Source organism: Stomoxys calcitrans, chromosome 4 (genome assembly GCF_963082655.1).
Source record: "Stomoxys calcitrans chromosome 4, idStoCalc2.1, whole genome shotgun sequence".
In the NCBI taxonomy this organism is placed as follows: domain Eukaryota; kingdom Metazoa; phylum Arthropoda; class Insecta; order Diptera; family Muscidae; genus Stomoxys; species Stomoxys calcitrans.
Window position 1 is genome coordinate 14,029,547 of NC_081555.1, and position 18,943 is coordinate 14,048,489.

At 41.1% G+C, this 18,943-nt stretch overlaps 3 protein-coding genes across 4 annotated transcripts in view; 1 reads left to right on the top strand and 2 right to left on the bottom strand.

Moving 5' to 3' along the window:
- LOC106085769 (flotillin-2) overlaps positions 1–18,943 on the top strand; it is a 163,582-nt gene that overhangs the window by 3,980 nt on the left and 140,659 nt on the right. The gene's annotated exons all lie outside the window — the stretch shown is intronic.
- LOC106085768 (glucose dehydrogenase [FAD, quinone]) lies at positions 4,747–6,670 on the bottom strand. The gene is made up of 2 exons (XM_013250175.2): positions 6,365–6,670; positions 4,747–6,305 (listed from the first exon to the last, which is right to left on the bottom strand). Exons 1-2 carry the CDS (start codon positions 6,668–6,670, stop codon positions 4,758–4,760), a joined length of 1,854 nt encoding a protein of 617 aa, XP_013105629.2. The 3' UTR covers positions 4,747–4,757.
- LOC106085771 (uncharacterized) lies at positions 12,462–13,296 on the bottom strand. The gene is made up of 2 exons (XM_013250179.2): positions 12,834–13,296; positions 12,462–12,762 (listed from the first exon to the last, which is right to left on the bottom strand). Exons 1-2 carry the CDS (start codon positions 13,273–13,275, stop codon positions 12,650–12,652), a joined length of 555 nt encoding a protein of 184 aa, XP_013105633.2. The 5' UTR covers positions 13,276–13,296; the 3' UTR covers positions 12,462–12,649.

Below are 18,943 nucleotides of genomic sequence, written 5' to 3' on the forward strand. Positions count from 1 at the left end.
CTGGGTCACGTCCTGCCCTTCAGCAGCACATGTAGATCATGACAATAAAGGACTCAAATAAATGGTCTTTTGGGTCTTAGCGCCGGGGGGACCGACCTTCTCCTCCCAATAAAAACAACACCACCAAAATGTCATGTAAGACAACTGAGAAGAATATATTGTACTCAAATGAAAGGCAGTGTCAGAGGGCAGTCCCCCTCTCCCTTTCTACCCGAGCAGAATAGAATAGGACAGCAATAAAAGGTTTATGGTAGTAGAGTAAACTTTTTACCCTCAAACACACCACCAAACCGGACATGTGACATGTTTGCGGACTATGGAAATAAGGGGCTCGATTGATTGATTGCACCAACTGTCAAATGGTCTTGATTGAAAAGAAATGTCGTAGACTGGAACCCGCAAGGACACAGAAAAAGAGCACACATACGAAACACATGGATCCGCTGTACGAAAAGAGAGTTGAAATGCACCCATATGTCGTGGAATCAAGCCAAGGCTTGGGCCTACAATAGAGCTAGATGGAGAGGAGCTTGTTGAGGTCGTATGTTCACACTGAACTTTTAACAACTCCCAAAAACCTTCGAATACTAAAACCAAAAAAGTAAATTTATTTAAAATTTATCTTTAATTTTTTTTTTTTATTTTATGTATCCGACATTATTTTCCCACTGAGCCTTTATCATATCCGCTGCCTTTTCGGCTATCATTATGGTGGGAGCATTTGTATTGCCACTGGTGATATAGGGCATAATGGATGCATCCACTACTCTCAGATTCTCAACTCCCTTCAACTTCAGCTCTGGATCCACACAGGCACTCTCATCATGCTTGGCACCCATTTTCACAGAACCCACCGGATGGAAACAGGTACTGCTCATATAAACAACATAACATCGCCAGTATTGCAAAGATTTAAAACTAAATTGATTGCATTCCTCCAAAGGCAATTGCATGAGCTGATATTGATTGTCCCTAAAAGCCCAGGTGTTTTCCAAATTCATTAAAAAATTCAGGCCCTGCATTATCATATCCACATCTTGTAAGTCACTGAAGTATCCAGCATCTATGATAGGAGGGTCCTTGTATGAAGATGTTTTCAATTTTATAGTCCCCCTAGATTTGGGATGGCAGGGTATTACCAGAACTCCCATGATATGAGATTTTTCAATTTCTTGCTGAAAGTAGTTTTTCAAATGCTGCTTCATTCCCAAAGCATTTGTGAAGCTACGCATGGCATCTACATTGCCTCTTCTAAAGTCAATGGGTATAAACTCAATATCGGGATATATGGGTGAAGCCCCGGCTTGAGCATTTATAAAGCCCAACAGAGGAGTAATTCCTAAGCTGCTCAAAGGTCCTCCATTGTTAAACAAAAACTGGAAAGTAGTATCCATATTGGTCCATGGTTCAGGTGGTTCTGCTGGTATGCGAAAAAATGCCCTTATTAGCACATGATCTTGTAGATTTTGTCCCACGGGCAGGTTATGGTGAAGTGGAATGTTAAAAAATTTAAGCTCATCGGCAGGGCCTATTCCTGAAAGCTTTAGAATTTTGGGTGTATCCACTGCCCCTGCTGCTACTATAACTTCACCAGCAATTTTTGCTATTTTCAATTGATTTCCTTTTACCATAAAATCCACTGATGTTACCCTTCGGGCTGTCTCATCGAAATTCAATTTTGTTACTTGAGCATTTTTTATCACTTTCAAATTTGGGCGGCTGCGGGCAACTTTTCCCAAATAACTTTTGCCGGAGCTGGAACGACGACCATTTTGCAAAGTTCCTTACACATAGCCAAAACCCACATAGCTGCCTTCCACAAAATCCTGCACCAAGGGCTGCTGTAGCTCTGTGGCAGCTTGTAGAATAACCGCAGCCAAATCCTCACTAAAACGCCCATAATCTGCGAGGTGTAAATAGCCTTTGGGATGTGTGTTATTGCCTTGTGGTGTTATGGATTTCCGAAAATAAGGCCAAACATCATCATAACACCATCCCTGGCTGCCCTCTAGACACCAACGTTCATAGTCAAAACGAGTGCCTCTTACATAAAGCATGCCATTCATGGCTCCAGTACCACCTATCATCTTGCCCCTGGGCCAATGGCAGCGTTCATTTTCTAAGGCCCTGCAAGAACGATCATTGGGCTCTGTTAAATAGCTAAAGGAGTGGTCAGTATGTTGCAAGGCTGGAAACAAAGCGGGAATCTGGAAAGAAATAAGGCTTTAAATTGAAGTCAAATCTTCCTATTATACTTATATACACCTCGGACTCAGGGGGAGGATCTCCTCCAGCCTCTAAAACCAAAACCTTCCATTGAGGGTTTTCACTTAAGCGACTGGCCACTACAGAACCCGCTGAGCCAGCACCTATAACCACAAAATCATAGGCATCCAAACCATTTCGCAAAGCCTCCTCCGCATAATCTTCTGGCCATAGTTCAGGGCTGGACAAATGACACTTAGCTGCTAATATGCCTTCCACTAGAAATGAAACCAGGGTATTCACCGTACCCACACTTGGTATAGCACACTGATGTGCCGCTAAACCGCTGGCCAATGATGAAACATTTATTAACGACATTTATGAACTAAAAACAAATGAATTTACACAAAAATTTGTTCATCTAGAACAGTAAAATGCCTAAATGAGATAAACAAGTGCAGCAGGTTTTTGTTTTTTTCATTTTCTCTTGTCGCACATGTTTTTTTTTTTTTTTGTTAATAATTCGGTTGTTTCTGTTCTGTGTTATGACAGTCAAAAAAATCCATCAAAGATTGGTAATCCTGACTTAAAACTTTAAAATTTAGCCATAATTGAAATTTAAATAAATAAAAAAACTAAAAAAAAAACAACTTTCTAGTGGCTCTTGGAGTGAAAATCGGGCGACATACATATATGGCAGCTATATCTAAATCTGAACCGATATCTATGACATTCACCAGTAATATCGAGAGTCAAGAGAAAATCCTTCCTGCTAAATTTCGAGAGAATTGGTTAACAAATGAGCGCTTTATTGCAATATTTCTAAAAATCGGACGAACATATATATGAGAGCTATATCCAAATCTGAACCGATTTCCATGAAATTCACCAGTAAGGTCGAGAGTCCCGAAAAAATCCTTCCTGCCAAATTTCGAGAGAATTGGTTAACAAATGATCACTTTATTGCAATATTTCTCAAAATCGGACGAACATATATATAGGAGCTATGTCTAAATCAGAACCGATTTCGACCAAACTTCTCAGATATTATGACAGTCGTCAAGGAAAGCATTGTGCAAAATTTTGGCAAGATTGGTCAATGACTGCGCTTGCAGTGGTTCTAGAAGTGAAAATCGGGCGATCTATATATGTGGCAGCTATACCTAAATCTGAACCGATATCTATGATATTCACCAGTAGTGTCGAGAGTCCTGAGAAAATCCTCCCTGCCAAATTTCGAGAGAATTCGTAAACAAATGAGCTCTTTATTGCAATATTTCTCAAAATCCGGCGAACATATATATGGGAGCTATATCTAAATCAGAACCGATTTCGACCAAACTTCTCAAATATTGTGGTAGTCGTCAAGGAAAGCGTTGTGCAAAATTTTGGCAAGATTGGTCAATAAATGCGCTTGTAGTGGCTCTTGGAGTGAGAATCGGGCGATATACATATATGACGGCTATACTTAAATCTGAACCGATTTCTATGAAATTCACCAGCAATGTCGAAAGTCATATGAAAATCCCTCCTGCCGAATTACGAGAGAATCAGTTAACAAATGAGCACTTCATTGCAATATTTCTCAAAATCGGACGAACATGTATATGGGAGCTATATCTAAATCTGAACCGATTTCAATGAAATTCACCAGTAATATCGACAGTCAAGAGAAAATTCTACATGCTAAAATTCGTGTGAACAGGTTAACAAATGACCATTTTATTGCATTATTGCTGCAAATCGGATGAACATATATATGGCAGCTATATCCAAATCTGAACCGATTTCTATGAAATTCACCAGTAATATCGATCCTGCCAAATGACGAGAGAATTGGTTAACAAATAAGCACTTGATTGCAATATTTCTCAAAATCGGACGAACATATATATGGGAGCTATATCTAAATCTGAACCGATTTCCATGAAATTTACCAGTAATATCGATAGTCAAGAGAAAATTCTACCTGCTGAAATTCGTGTGAATAGGTTAACAAATGACCATTTTATTGCATTTTTACTGCAAATCGGACGAACATATATATGGCAGCTATATCCAAATCTGAACCGATTTCTATGAAATTCACCTACAATGTCGAGAGTCATAAGAAAATTCTTTCTGCCAATTTTCGCGAGAATCGGTTGACAAATGACAATTTCATTGCATTATTACTGCAAATCGGACGAACATATATATGGGAGCTATATCCAAATCTGAACCGATTTCTATGAAATTAACCAGTAATGTCGATTGATTGAAAATTGAGGCTTCTAGGGGCTCAAGAAGTCTAATCTGGATATTGGCTTATATGGGGGCTAGACTATATAAACCAATTCTTGGATAGACCGATTCGGATCATACTTGGCAAGGATATTGGAAGTCATAATAAAAGCCTTTGTTTTAAATGTCACCTTCATCAGTAGACCTAAATCATTTCTGTGCATAGACACAATCACTGCCAGCTTCCTTTTGTTTAAAAAAAAAACTCAGTTTTCAATTCTTTCATAATAAGATTTTTTTTTATTCTTTACATTTAATCAATTTTTTTATCATTTCTGAATATTCCAATCCTCTTGGACAAAATCTGCTGCCCTCTCACCAATCATTATGGTGGGACCATAAGTATTGCAGCTGGTAATTCTAGGCATTATTGAGGCATCAGCAACCCGCAGATTTGTAACACCCTTAACTCTAAGTCTAGGATCCACACAGGCACTTTCATCTTGCACCGAACCCATTTTTACAGTACCCACCAAATGGCTGCTGGTCGATGAATAGTAGCCAATATAACAACGCCAAAATTCTTCAGAGTCCGGGGAATACTGCTTACAATCTTCAATGGGAACTAGAGCTATTTTGGCTTTTTTCTGTCGAAAAGCTGAGGTCCTTTCTAGATCCCTTAGATATTTAACACCTCTCAATAGGCCTTCAATATCCTTAGGATTCGATAGATAATTGGGTTCTATGTGTAAAGCATCCTGATACGAAGAACTTTTCACTTTAATAAGACCTTTGGATTCCGGTTGAGCTAGTATAACAAATACCATGACCACATCTCCTTTGTTTATCAAGTCCTGGAAAAAGATTTTCAATTCTTCGGTGGCACCAAAGCCTCCCAGAAAACCCATGCCCATGGGGGCGCCACGCCTAACTGTATGATGTTGAAGTTGTATATCAGGATAGGGACCTTTGGATTTCTTATCGGTCTTTATGAAACCATTTAGAGTTCCAGTTCCTATGGAGCTTAAGGGTCCGCTTTGATATTTTAAATATTCAAAAATATCCGCGGTATCCAACTGGGTGAGAGGGCCGGGTATGGAAAAAAATATGGGTATGGCTACATGGTCTTGGAGATTTTCTCCCACAGGCAGCTGGTGAAGCACTGGTATATTTGCTGACTCCAATGCAGAACGGGGACCCACTCCCGATAACATGAGCAGCTTGGCGGATTCCACAGTTCCTGCGGATAAAATGGCCTCCTTTCCTACATTGACTTTCATGGGGGTATGGCCTTGCAAAACGAATTCTACCGCTTGTACACGATCACCTTGTTCATTGAACTCCAATTTGGTAGCAAAGGCATTTTTTATAACCTTCAAATTGGGCCTGGAGTCAGCCACTCTTCCCAAAAAACCCTTTGCAGTGCTCACTCTTTGCCCATTCTCCACAGTACCCCGAAACTTGGCATAGCCTATGTAACTACCCTCCACAAAGTCTTTTATGCGAGGCACTCCCATTTCTCGGGAGCCTTTGAAAAAGAGTTCGATCAGATCATCAGCATAGCTGCCATAGGCATTAAGGCTTATATGGCCTTGGGGAAGGCTGTGATTTGCTGGAGTTTGAAAGGATTTTTGAAAATAAGGCCAGACATCCTTGTGACACCAGCCTGTGCAGCCCTTGGAACACCATTCATCATAATTGCCACGCGTGCCACGAAAATACAGCATGGCATTAATGGCGCCCGAGCCTCCCAAACATTTGCCGGTAATCCAGCCACAACGACCTTGACGGGAAGATTTACAAGAATGGCCATTTGATTCTCCCATATAAAGATAGGTGTTGTTGGAACCCTGTACGCTATTCAACAAAAAGGGTACCTAGACAAAGAAAAAAGAAACAATTAGTTGGAAATTTTTGAAAGGGGTTTATAACTTACCTCCGATTCTTGCGGCGGATCATTGCCTGCCTCTAAAACCAAAACCTTCCACTGTGGATTCTCACTCAGCCGACTGGCCACCACCGAACCTGCTGAACCTCCACCTACCACCACAAAGTCATAGGTCTCCAAGCCATTTTGCAAAGCTTCCTCAGCATAATCTTGGGGCCATAATTCCTTTGGTGAGATCTCACACTGAGCCGTTAGCAGACTCTCCACCAACAAGCTGACCAAGGTATTCAAAGCTCCTACACTGGGCGAAGAGCATTGGCCAGTGCAAGCACCGCTGGCCGATGTTGCTCCCATAATCGACATTTTGTTATAAATTCATAGCCAACATTCAAATCAGGTATTTTGGGGTAGGTAGGTAGACCTTAGCATTTTATCTTATTTTTGTTCATGCGGGTTTTTTTTTATTAATGCGATAACTGTAATTATGGCCCACAAACACAAATACATGGCCAGATCAAAGCATTTCGATTGAATGGTATATGGGAACTGTTCCAATCAATAGCTGATTAACAATTTTTTTCTAGGTTTGCATTAAGCGATAAAAGTCTATTGACATTGTGTTTAAGTCAATACAGGTGTCATGCTATGGGGGAAGGAGTGGTCTTTAGAGAAAGTTGATTGATTTCTTTGTTAACAAAATTACTTTCTCTAAAAATTTTATTATCAATGGAAAATTAATATAAAAGTTAAGTTTTAGAAAAAATTTTGTCAACCTTTTTTTTAGTAAATGTTTTAAAAAAATTTTTTAAGAAAAATTTTTTTTTTTAAATATGTACCGGAGCGGTGGAGAATCCGAGTGGGAGGTGAAGAAACGCTTATCCCCACGCAAGCACGGATGTACCTACGCCGGAGCTTCTGGCACCTCCCGTCGGAACCATCCTGTTCCATCAACAAACCTCAGGAGACATACCAGAGGTACGTTCGCACGTTCTTCCAGATCACAGAAGAAACGGCTCCCCAGAAAGCAAAGCCTATGTCTCTGTAGACCCTGACAAGAACTCGGCAAGTGCTCAAAAGTCTCTTCCTCATCCTTATTTCGCGGTATCCCCATGCGGCCTATGGCACGGCGTCCGTTTGGAACCATCCTGTTCCATCAACAAACCTCAGGAGACATACCAGAGGTACGTTCGCACGTTCTTCTAGATCACAGAAGAAATGGCTCCCCAGAAAGGAGAACCTACGTCTCTGCAGACCCGGACAAGAACTCGGCAAGTGCTCAATAGTCCCTTCCTCATCCTTATTGTGCGGTATCCCCATGCGGCCTATGGCACGGTGTCCGTTTGTAACCATCCTATTCCATCAACAAACCTCAGGAGACATACCAGAGGTACGTTCGCACGTTCTACCAGATCACAGAAGAAATGGCTCCCCAGAAAGGAAAGCCTACGTCTCTACGTCTACGAACTTGGCAAGTGCTCAATAGTCTCTTCCTCATTCTTTTTGTGCGGTATCCCCATGCGGCCTATGGCACGGTGTCCTGTTATGACCCCTGTCATGGTACTCATCGACCTCTTATCGAACGCCTCTTATCCTCCTCTGATCGATGCCTTTGCATTTCGGCAACCATCCATTGCGTCCCACCTCGCCACCGCCCGCCGCCCTGGCCATCCTCTCTACTGTGTTCAATAGCTCGACAAAAGGCACGTAGGCAAGATCGATGACCGGTCCGCCCGGAGCAGATGAACCCCTCTTGCCGCACTCGTCCGCCCTCTCATTCCCTGGAATCCCCTCATGCTCAGGAACCCATGTCAGTCCGGTTATGACCCCTGTCGAGGTACTCATCGAGCTCTTATCGAACGCCAGCAATTCCCTTGTCCTCCTCTGGTCGATGACTGGCCATAGGGCTTTTGCATTTCGGCAACCATCCATCGAGTCCCACCTCGCCACCGATGCCGCCCTGGCCATCCCCTCTACTGTGTTCAGTAGCTCGACAAATGGCACGTAGGCAAGATCGATGACCGGTCCGCCCGGAGCAGATGAACCCCTCCTGCCGCACTCGTCCGCCCTCTCATTCCCTGGAATCCCCTCATGCTCAGGAACCCATGTCAGTCCGGTTATGACCCCTGTCAAGGTACTCATCGAGCTCTTATCGAACGCCAGTAATTCCCTTGTCCTCCTCTGGTCGATGACTGGCCATAGCGCTTTTGCATTTCGGCAACCATCCATCGAGTACCACCTCGCCAACGACGCCACCCTGGCCATCCCCTTTACTGTGTTCAGTAGCTCGACAAATGGCACGTAGGCAAGATCGATGACCGGTCCGCCCGGCGCTGAAGAACCTCTTCTGCGGAATTCCCTCATGCCCAGCAACCCATGTCAGCGTCCCTATTCAGGGACTCCAAACAATCCGCAGCGCATCTCGACCTCACCATCCTCAAGCCCAAGGCCTTGAGGGTCGCCATACTGTCCACATAAATTCTATTGGGTTGCCCAAAAAGTAATTGCGGATTTTTCATATAGTCGGCGTTGACAAATTTTTTCACAGCTTATGACCTGTAATTGCATTCTTTCTTCTGTCAGTTATCAGCTGTTACTTTTAGCTTGCTTTAGAAAAAAAGTGTAAAAAAAGTATTTTTGATTAAAGTTCATTCTAAGTTTTATTAAAAACGCATTTACTTTCTTTTAAAAAATCCGCAATTACTTTTTGGGCAACTCAATATATCCTTAATATCCTTCTTACACTGCAAGACTGTTCGTGACCTTACCGTCCTGGTTGTTATTGCCCTTATGGCAATTTTACTGTCCGTAAAGATGTTCACAATTGACATCATCACGTTAGCACCACACCACTCCATGCTTTCCGTGATCGCTTGGATCTCCGCCTGCAGCACCGTATTATGGTCAGGCAGTCTAAAACAGATCTCAGTCCCTGGGTTCTCAATGTAAACCCCCAGGCCTACTCTGTTCTCTAGATTTGATCCATCCGTTTAACATGATCTTCCAGATGACGATACTAGGGTTCCGTCAATCCAAGACTGTGCCGATGGCAACAGTGCCTCGCACTCGACTTCAAGGTTCATCTCAGGTATCCGATCGGAAACCTCTCCACTTCCTTCCAGGTTTCCTATCGTCGCCTCGATTACACCGCGATGTCATGAGCTGCTCCCATCCTCAATCCATTCTCCCATCGCCTTAAGTCTCATAGCCGCAGTGGCTGCCTCACACTTAATCTGTATGTCAATGGGTCGGATATCTAGAATAGTCTCCAGTGCCCTAGAGGGCTTGGTCCTCATCGCACCGCCTATGCCAAGACCACATGTTCTCTGAACCTGTTCTATGGTTCACTTTTGTTGCACTTTTTCTCCAAAGCAGTCCACCAAACTACTGAGGCGTAAGTAGGTATTGATCTAATCACGCTTCTGTAGAGCCAGTGGACTATACTCGGATTCAGGCCCCATTTCGAGCCTACGGCCCTTCTACAAAGTACCCAACATCTGTGAGCCTTCTCAGTACGCTCCTGAATGTGACACTCCCAATTCAGTTTCCTGTTCAAGATCACACCTAAGTATTTGACCTTGTCAGATATGGAAATGTTTTGATTGAGCTGCCATATAAACCGATCTGGGGTCTTGATTTCTTGAGCCTCTAGAGGGCGCAATTCTCACCTGATTTGACTGAAATTTTGCATGTGGTGTTTTGGTATCACTTCCAACGACTGTGCTAAGTATGGTCCAAATCGATGCATAACCTGATATAGCTGCCATATAAACCGATCTGGGGTCTTGACTTCTTCAGCTTTTAGGGGGCACAATTCTTATCCGATTGGGCTGTAATTTTGCACGAGGTGTTTTGGTATTACTTCCAACAATTGTGCTAAGTATGGTCCAAATCGATGCATAACCTGATATAGCTGCCATATAAACCGATCTGGGGTCATGACTTCTTGAGCCGCTAGAGGGCGCAATTCTCATCCGATTTGGCTGAAATTTTGCATGAGGTGTTTTGTTATGACTTCCAATAACTGTACATAGCATGATTCAAATCGGTTTATAGCCTGGTATAGCTGCCATATAAACCGATCTGGGTTCTTGACTTCTTGAGCCACTGGAGGGCGCAATTCTTATCCAATTTGGCTGAAATTTTGCATGAGGTGTTTTGGTATCACTTCCAACAACTGTGCTAAGTATGGTCCAAATCGATGCATAACCTGATATAGCTGCCATATAAACCGAGCTGGGATCTTGACTTCTTGACCCGCTGGAGGGCGCAATTCTTATCCGATTGGGCTGTAATTTTGCTCGTGGTGTTTTGGTATTATATTCAACAACTGTGCTAAGTATTATTCAAATCGGTTTATAACCTGGTATAGCTGCCATATAAACCGATCTGGGATCTTGACTTCTTGAGCCGCTGGAGGGCGCAATTTTCATCCGGTTTTGCTGAAATTTTGCATGAGGTGTTTTGGTATTATTTTCAACAACTGTGCCAAGTATGATTCAAATCGGTTTATAACCTGGTATAGCTGTCATATAAACCGATCTGGGATTTTGACTTCTTGAGCCGCTGGAGGGCGCAATTCTTATCCGATTAGGCTGAAATTTTGCATGAGGTGTTTTGGTATTACTTCTAGCAATTGTGCTAAGTATGATTCAAATCGGTTTATAACCGGGTATAGCTGCCATATAAACCGATCTGGGATCTTGACTTCTTGAGCCGCTGGACGGCGCAATTCTCACCTGATTTGACTGAAATTTTGCATGAGGTGTTTTGGTATTATATTCAACAACTGTGCTAAGCATGATTCAAATCGGTTTATAACCTGGTATAGCTGCCATATAAACCGATCTGGGATCTTGACTTCTTGAGCCGCTGGAGGGCGCAATTCTTATCCGATTTGGCTGAAATTTTGCATGAGGTGTTTTGGTATTATTTTCAACAATTGTGCTAAGCATGATTCAAATCGGTTTATAACCTGGCATAGCTGCCATATAAACCGATCTGGGGTCTTGACTTCTTGAGCCGCTGGAGGGCGCAATTCTCATCCGATTTGGCTGAAATTTTGCATGAGGTGTTTTGGTATTATTTTCAACAATTGTGCTAAGCATGATTCAAATCGGTTTATAACCAGGTATAGCTGCCATATAAACCGATCTGGGATTTTGACTTCTTGAGCCGCCGGAGGGCGCAATTCTTATCCGATTAGGCTGAAATTTTGCATGAGGTGTTTTGTTATGATTTCCAATAACTGTGCTAAGTATGGTCTAAATCGGTCTATAACCTGATATAGCTGCCATATAAACCGATCTGGGATTTTGACTTCTTGAGCCTCTAGACGGAAAAATTCTTATCCGATTTGGCAGAAATGTCTAAAACGTCGTTTCTCATGACTTTCGTGCCCAATATGGTCTGAATCGATCTATAGCTTGATACAGCTCCCATATAAACCGATCTCTCGATTTTGCTTCTTGAGCCCCTACAAGGCGCAATTCTTATCCCAATGAACTGAAATATTACACCATGCCTTCCACAATGTTCAGCATTCAATTCATTAATGGTCCAAAACGGACTATGACTATTTTGCACCATCATATAGCTTACCTCCTATTACCTGCCACATGACCACATATATTCCAAAATTATTTCCCATGACAAACAAGTATTCTGAATCATAAATCACACATTTGTTAATGGCTGGGTAATTTAGTATACTTTCCAACTGTGGAGTTGCAATTGTTTTAAAAAGTTAACAACCTCACTAACAAAATATCGCTAAAAAAATTTCATTGTTTTGCTCAATAAAATTGCGATAATAATTGGAATAAATTATAACTTGTTCTCCTTAAATCAACAGTCGTTTTAAAATCGTAGCAACGTGCTTAAACAGCAGATTAAAACAAAAATTAAAAAAAAAAAGTACAGGAAACTTTTTTTGATTGCTGACAATACTGCCAGTGTCACAAGATTGAAACTCCAACACTAATTATTTCTATTGTTTTAGGGAGATACAAATATTATTTGTCATCATGTATTGGCATTTACTTTTTTTTTTTTAATCCGCAATTACTTTTTGGGCAACCCAATAAATCACTTTCTATGGAAAAATGGGGTCTGTTTTTAAAATTTGTTTGGAAAAAAAATTCCCACACTTAATCCACTTTGCCTTGCAACTGGAATTTGTTTACTTGAGATTATTATATCACTTTGAATAAAAAAATTTTCTTTGTAAGTAACATCTTGCTGTATATTTTTGTTCTGTTTGTTCTATTCTTATCTATGGTAAACATTTCTTTTGAGTTTCTTCACCTCCCATTTTGTTTATATCACTTGAAACCATTACAAGCCACTATTCATATTCGCTCTCACAACTTCCACGGGGCGTGGTGATTCAGCCATGCCAGATGCTGCTATAAAATCATCGCGTTGCCTTAGAAGAGTGCCTACCAAATCTTTAAATAAAAACGGTTGTGATTAACCAAAAACTTCATGGGCTAGCAAAAAAAAAAAATCTGAAACTTACCCTCAATAGGTGAGGTATCGGTGTCATCAGCTGTTTGTCTTGCCCTTAATTTATGATTTTTTCCTTGAGGTGATGCCAAGACCAAAGGATCGCAGTTGCTTTCAATCTCCGAGCATTTTCTGGTGGTTTCAGAAGGTTCGGTAATTTCTACTTCCAGTATTTTGTCTTGTATATCACCATTATGGCCCTCTTCTTGCTCCTCCTTTGTCTTGGTAATGGTGACTTTTATTATCTCCTTTTTCTTCACCAAATGCTTCTTTTCCTCATTTGCTTGTTTGGTTGGTGGTTTAATTTCCTCTGTGATTTCTCCCTCTTCCACCTTGGCATACAATTCTCGGCCCTGAGGTGCTGCATTGACTCCTCCCTTGACTGCGGGCAACAATAGCAGGGCCAACAGCACTGTCGTCAGGATTGTAATGCAATTTATCCACTGTTTCTGCATCTTTAGTGTTAGAGTTATGAATGTAAACTGATTTTCGTTGTGGTTTTGTACACCTGTTTCAATGTAATCGATTGGGAATTGCATTGGTTTTTTATTCATTCACTTTATATGACCCCTACATGGGGCAGGCTTTGCAATGAGTTAAGAGAAAGGTTTGAACAACACAAGGGGGAAAGCAGGAACATATCAAGGGGCTTAAAAAGAGAAAGTGAAATATTTAGAATGCATAGACTGAAGTAAAGCTAGAATCCAGGGAGATCCCATCCTCTGAGATTTTAGTGCATATGGTTTAGAAAAAATGAGCAATAATCGGATTTAAAAGAGATTAACTCATAATCGACTAAGGAGTTAAAACAAGTAAGAGCTTGCGAAGTTCGGTCGGACCGAATCTTATATACCCTCCACCATGGATCTCATTTGTCGAGTTCTAGGCGCGGTATCTTTTTTTTATTCAAACAGAGAATATTGAATAAGAACTGTTATGCTATTGGAGTTATATCAAGTTAAAGTCCGATTCGGACCATAAATGAATGCTGAACATTGCAGAAGTCATTGTGTTCCATTTCAGTTCATTCCGATAAGAATTGCGCCTTGTAGAGGCTCAAGAAGCCAAATCGTGAGATCGGTTTATATAGGATCAGTATCAAGCTATAGATCGATTCAGACCATATTGGACACGTATGTTAAAGGTCATGAGAAAAGCCATTGTAAAAAATTTCTGCCAAATCGTATGAGAATTGCGCCCTCTAGAGGCTCAATAAGTCAAGACCCATGATCGGTTTATATGACAGCTATACCAGACTATGTACCGATTTGCGCCATACATAGCACAGTTATTGCAAGTCATAACAAAACACCTCATGCAAAATTTCAGCCAAATCGGACAAGAATTGCGCCCTCTAGAGGCTCAAGAAGTCAAGACCCATGATCGGTTTATATGACAGCTATACCAGACTATGAACCGATTTGAACCATACTTAACACAGTTGTTGGAAGTGATACCAAAACACCACGCGCAAAATTTCAGTCAAATTTCATGATCGGTTTATATAACAGCTATACCCGATTATAAACCTATTTGGACCATACTTAGCACAGTTGTTGGAAGTGATACCAAAACACCACGCGCAAAATTTCAGTCAAATCGGATGAGAATTGCACCCTCTAGAGGCTCAAGAAGTCAAGACCCCAGATCGGTTTATAAGGCAGCTCTATCCAAACATGGACCGATTTGGTTCATTTTCAATCCCAACCGACCTATACTAATAAGAAGTATTTGTGCAAAATTTCAAGCGGCTAGCTTTACTCCTTCGAAAGTTAGCTTGCTTTCGACAGACAGACGGACGGACACGGCTAGATCGGCCTAAAATGACAAGATACCAGATCGGTTTATATGGCAGCTATATCAGGTAATGTACCGATTTGCGTCATACTTGGCACAGTTATTGCAAGTCATATCAAAACACCTCATGTAAAATTTCAGCTAAATCGGACGAGAATTGCGCCCTCTAGAGGCTCAAGAAGTCAAGACTCCAGATCGGTTTATATGACAGCTATACCAGATTATGAACCGATTTGAACCATACTTAGCACAGTTGTTGGGAGTGATACCAAAACACCACGCGCAAAATTTCAGTCAAATCGGATGAGAATTGCACCCTCTAAAGGCTCAAGAAGTCAAGACCCCAGATCGGTTTTTTGGGCAGCTATTGCAAAACATGGACCGATTTGGTTCATTTTCAATTCCAACCGACCTATACTAATAAGAAGTATTTGTGCAAAATTTCAAGCGGCTAGCTTTACTCCTTCGAAAGTTAGCTTGCTGTCGACAGACAGACGGACGGACACGGCTAGATCGGCTTAAAATGACAAGATACCAGATCGGTTTATATGGCAGCTATATCAGGTTATGTAGCGATTTAGACCATACTTAACACACTTATTGCAAGTCATAACAAAACACCTCATGCAAAATTTCAGCTAAATCGGACGAGAATTGCGCCCTCTAGAGTCTCAAGAAGTCAAAACCCATGATCGGTTTATATGTCAGCTATACCAGATTATGAACTGATCGGCTAGATCGACTTGAAATGACATGACGATCAGGAATATATATACTATATGGGGTCTCAGATGCATATTTCGAGGTGTTACAAACAGAATGACGAAATTAGTATACCCCCATCCTATGGTGGAGGGTATAAAAATTGCCAAGAAGACAGCTGTCTTAGAATAATTCTAGCTCGACTTATGAAAGAGGTATCCCAAAAAAATTTTAATTGGCCACAGGGACACTACAAAAGTAGACCGATAGGGACAGCAAAAGAAGCCATATTTTTTGCCACTCTTTTGAAATTTCTCTTCAGTAAGGTTTGCCATATCATGATGGATGTGTGTGTAATCTTCAACGATTAGGTTCATTTCTGGATGAATGGCTTCGTCAATAAGCAAAATATGCGTTATTGGTCAGACTGTGATCCACACGTACATTAGTGCGGTTTGTGGGCCGGCGGCGTCATTGGGCCGTACTTCTTCCGTGATGATGAAGATCGGCATGTTATTGTGAAGAAGATTGGTGAATAAATGCGCGTGCAGTGGCTCTAGGAATGAAAATCGGGGAATATATACATATATATATATATATATATATATATATATATATATATATATATATATATATATATATATACATGGGAGCTATATCTAAATCTGAACCGATTTCTTTGAAATTCAATTATAATGTCGAGAGTCAAGGCAAAGTCCTTCCTGCTAAATTTTGAGAGAATCGGGTATTACATGAGCACTTTATAGCAGCATTTCTTAAAATCGTACAAACATATATATGGGAGCTATATCTAAATCTGAACCGATTTAAACCAAATTTCTCAGATATTGTGGAAGTCGTCAAGGGCAGCGTTGTGCCAAATTTTGGCACGATTGGTCAATAAATGCGCTTGCCATGGCTCTTGGAGTGACAATCGGGCAATATACATAGGGTTGCCCAAAAAGTAATTGCGGATTTTTCATATAGTCGGCGTTGACAAATTTTTTCACAGCTTGTGACTCTGTAATTGCATTCTTTCTTCTGTCAGTTATCAGCTGTTACTTTTAAGTATATTTGATTAAAGTTCATTCTAAGTTTGTATTAAAAATGCATTTACTTTCTTTTAAAAAATCCGCAATTACTTTTTAAGCAACCCAATATATGGCCGCTATATCTTAATTTGAACTGATTTCCATGAAATTCACCAGTAAAGTCGATAGTCAAAAGAAAATCCTTCCGAGAAGAGAGAATCGGTTAACAAATTACAATATCATTATTTCATTATTAGTGCAAATCGGCAAACATATATATGGGAGCTATATCCAAATCCGAAGCGATTTTTTCCACTTTCATTAGGCTTTGTCTCTAGGCCGAAAAACATGCCTATACCAAATTTTAAGACGATCGGATGAAAAGTGCGACCTGTACATTGTACACATATTAACATAGACAGACGAACAGATAGACGGACAGACAGACGCACATAGCTAAATCAGAAAGTGATAGGTCTGGAGGGAAACGTAGGCTATCTAATTTTTTGATATCGTAAGGGGGGCAGACCCTCCCCCTTATCCCAAAAATAAAAGTGCACCGATCAAGACAATATGGGACTCAAATAAAAGGTATTCGGCAGTAGATTACAAATATAGCATAAAAAATTAGGTTCAAGTAATTGGAGGTCCCCCCACCCCCAAATACAGCCAATTGGGCATATAAGCCGGCCATGGCTATATGGGACTCAAATGAAAGGTATTTGGGTCTAGATTACGAATATGATATTAAAACTTGCGTTCAAGTATAGGTGGAGTTTTTCCTCCTTAGAAATAAAAGACCATGTATCTGATATAAAAATTCGGGACCAAATGTCTAGGGGACTTCCCACCACCATAACAACCCCCAAATAGGACGTATTTGCTCACCAAGAAAATAAAGCACGATATTGATAGTTTTTAGAGCCCATACCCCAAACCGCGCCTATTTGCTGACTTTTGCAATTAGGGGTTTAAATGAAAGGTATTTGAGATTGGAAAACGAATTTGATATAAAATTTTGAGGCCAATGGCAATATGGGGTTCAAATAAATGATATTTAGATATATGAGAATATTGCACGATGCTGATATATTTTCAGGGTTAAGTGTTTGGGGGACCACCCCACTCCCCAAAACACCCCCTAAATCTGGCATATTAACCGACCATGTCAATGTGGAACTCAAATGAAAGGTATTGGGGAATAAAGCACAAAATTGATACTCACTATCCGGACCAATTTTCTGGGGGTCTTAATTTAGGACCATGTATTTGGGGCACTGCTCCTGGTATTTCACTAAAAGCTCTTTTATTTGTCGAAAAGAAAAATTCAAAGAATAATTTTGTTCCATATAAAGTAAAAGAAGGCGCAGCGGAGCGTCCCCGGTCCAGCTAGTTTAGGTTAGGTTTAAGTGGCAATCTGCCATCAGACTCACTTAGACGTTTTCGTCCATTGTGATACCACAGGAACAGAAAAAGGAAGATGCCTTCTATTGGGTTGCCCAAAAAGTAATTGCGGATAAAACTTATGATGAACTTTAATCAAATATACTTTTTTTACACTTTTTTTCTAAAGCAAGCTAAAAGTAACAGCTGATAACTGACAGAAGAAAGAATGCAATTACAGAGTCACAAGCTGTGAAAAATACTATATGAAAAATCCGCAATTACTTTTTGGGCAACCCAATAGTTCCTATCGTTGAACCATCCAGATCGCTTTAAAACAGCCCAGTAACTTGCGAATGTTCACATTCGCTAAATCAGACAGATTCTCAATGAAATGAGAACCTAAAGTGGAACTCCTTCTGACTGCTAGTGCGGGACACGCACACAGAAGGTGGTCTACAGTCTCTTCTTCTTCGATGTCCTCACAGCTTCTGCAAAAGTCGTTGCTGGCAACCTTCAGCCTGTCAGCATGTTTTCCGATTAGCCAGTAACCTTTCATGACGAACACAATGACTGAGACATCTGTTCTAGCCAATGACAGTAAAGCAGTAGACCTCTTCAAGTCTGGATGAGGTCACATACTTTTGGAATGCTCACAGCCCCCTCTTTGTGACCATCGATCATTCGTTTCCTGGCCCTGAAAACTTAGCTTACATGTCGCTAGAGTCATTCAAGCCCTTCGTGATCCGATTGACCATTATGTCTATATCTCCCGCAGTTTCCACTTCCTTTTGTTTTTTAGAAGGGATAGTGGAGGCCACCGTAGCTCAGAGGTTAGCATGTCCGCCTATGACGCTGAATGCCTGGGTTCGAATCCTGGCGAGACCATCTGAAAAAATTTTCAGCGGTGGTTTTCCCCTCCTAATGCTGGCAACATTTGTGAGGTACTATGCCATGTAAAACTTCTCTCCAAAGAGGTGTCGCACTGTGGCACCCCGTTCGGACTCGGCTATAAAAGGAGGCCCCTTATCATTGAGCTTAAAAAAACTTGAATCGGACTGCACTCATTGATATGAGAGAAGTTTGCCCGTGTTCCTTAGTGGAATGTTTATGGGCAAAATTTGCATTTTTTGCCTTTGTTCTGTTTAGCCGAGGGACTTCACTACTTCAGTATTTTCTCCAAGGCTAAAACTAACGATGATTAGGGAAT

Excerpts from the sequence above, each read along its gene's own strand:
- LOC106085771 (XM_013250179.2), bottom strand. The coding sequence starts at position 13,275 with ATGCAGAAACAGTGGATAAATTGCATTACAATCCTGACGACAGTGCTG. Across the intron at positions 12,763-12,833 it reads CGATACCTCACCTATTGAGG|ATTTGGTAGGCACTCTTCTA; the intron begins GTAAGTTTCAGA and ends TTTTATTTAAAG.
- LOC106085768 (XM_013250175.2), bottom strand. The coding sequence starts at position 6,670 with ATGGGAGCAACATCGGCCAGCGGTGCTTGCACTGGCCAATGCTCTTCG. Across the intron at positions 6,306-6,364 it reads ATCCGCCGCAAGAATCGGAG|GTACCCTTTTTGTTGAATAG; the intron begins GTAAGTTATAAA and ends TTCTTTGTCTAG.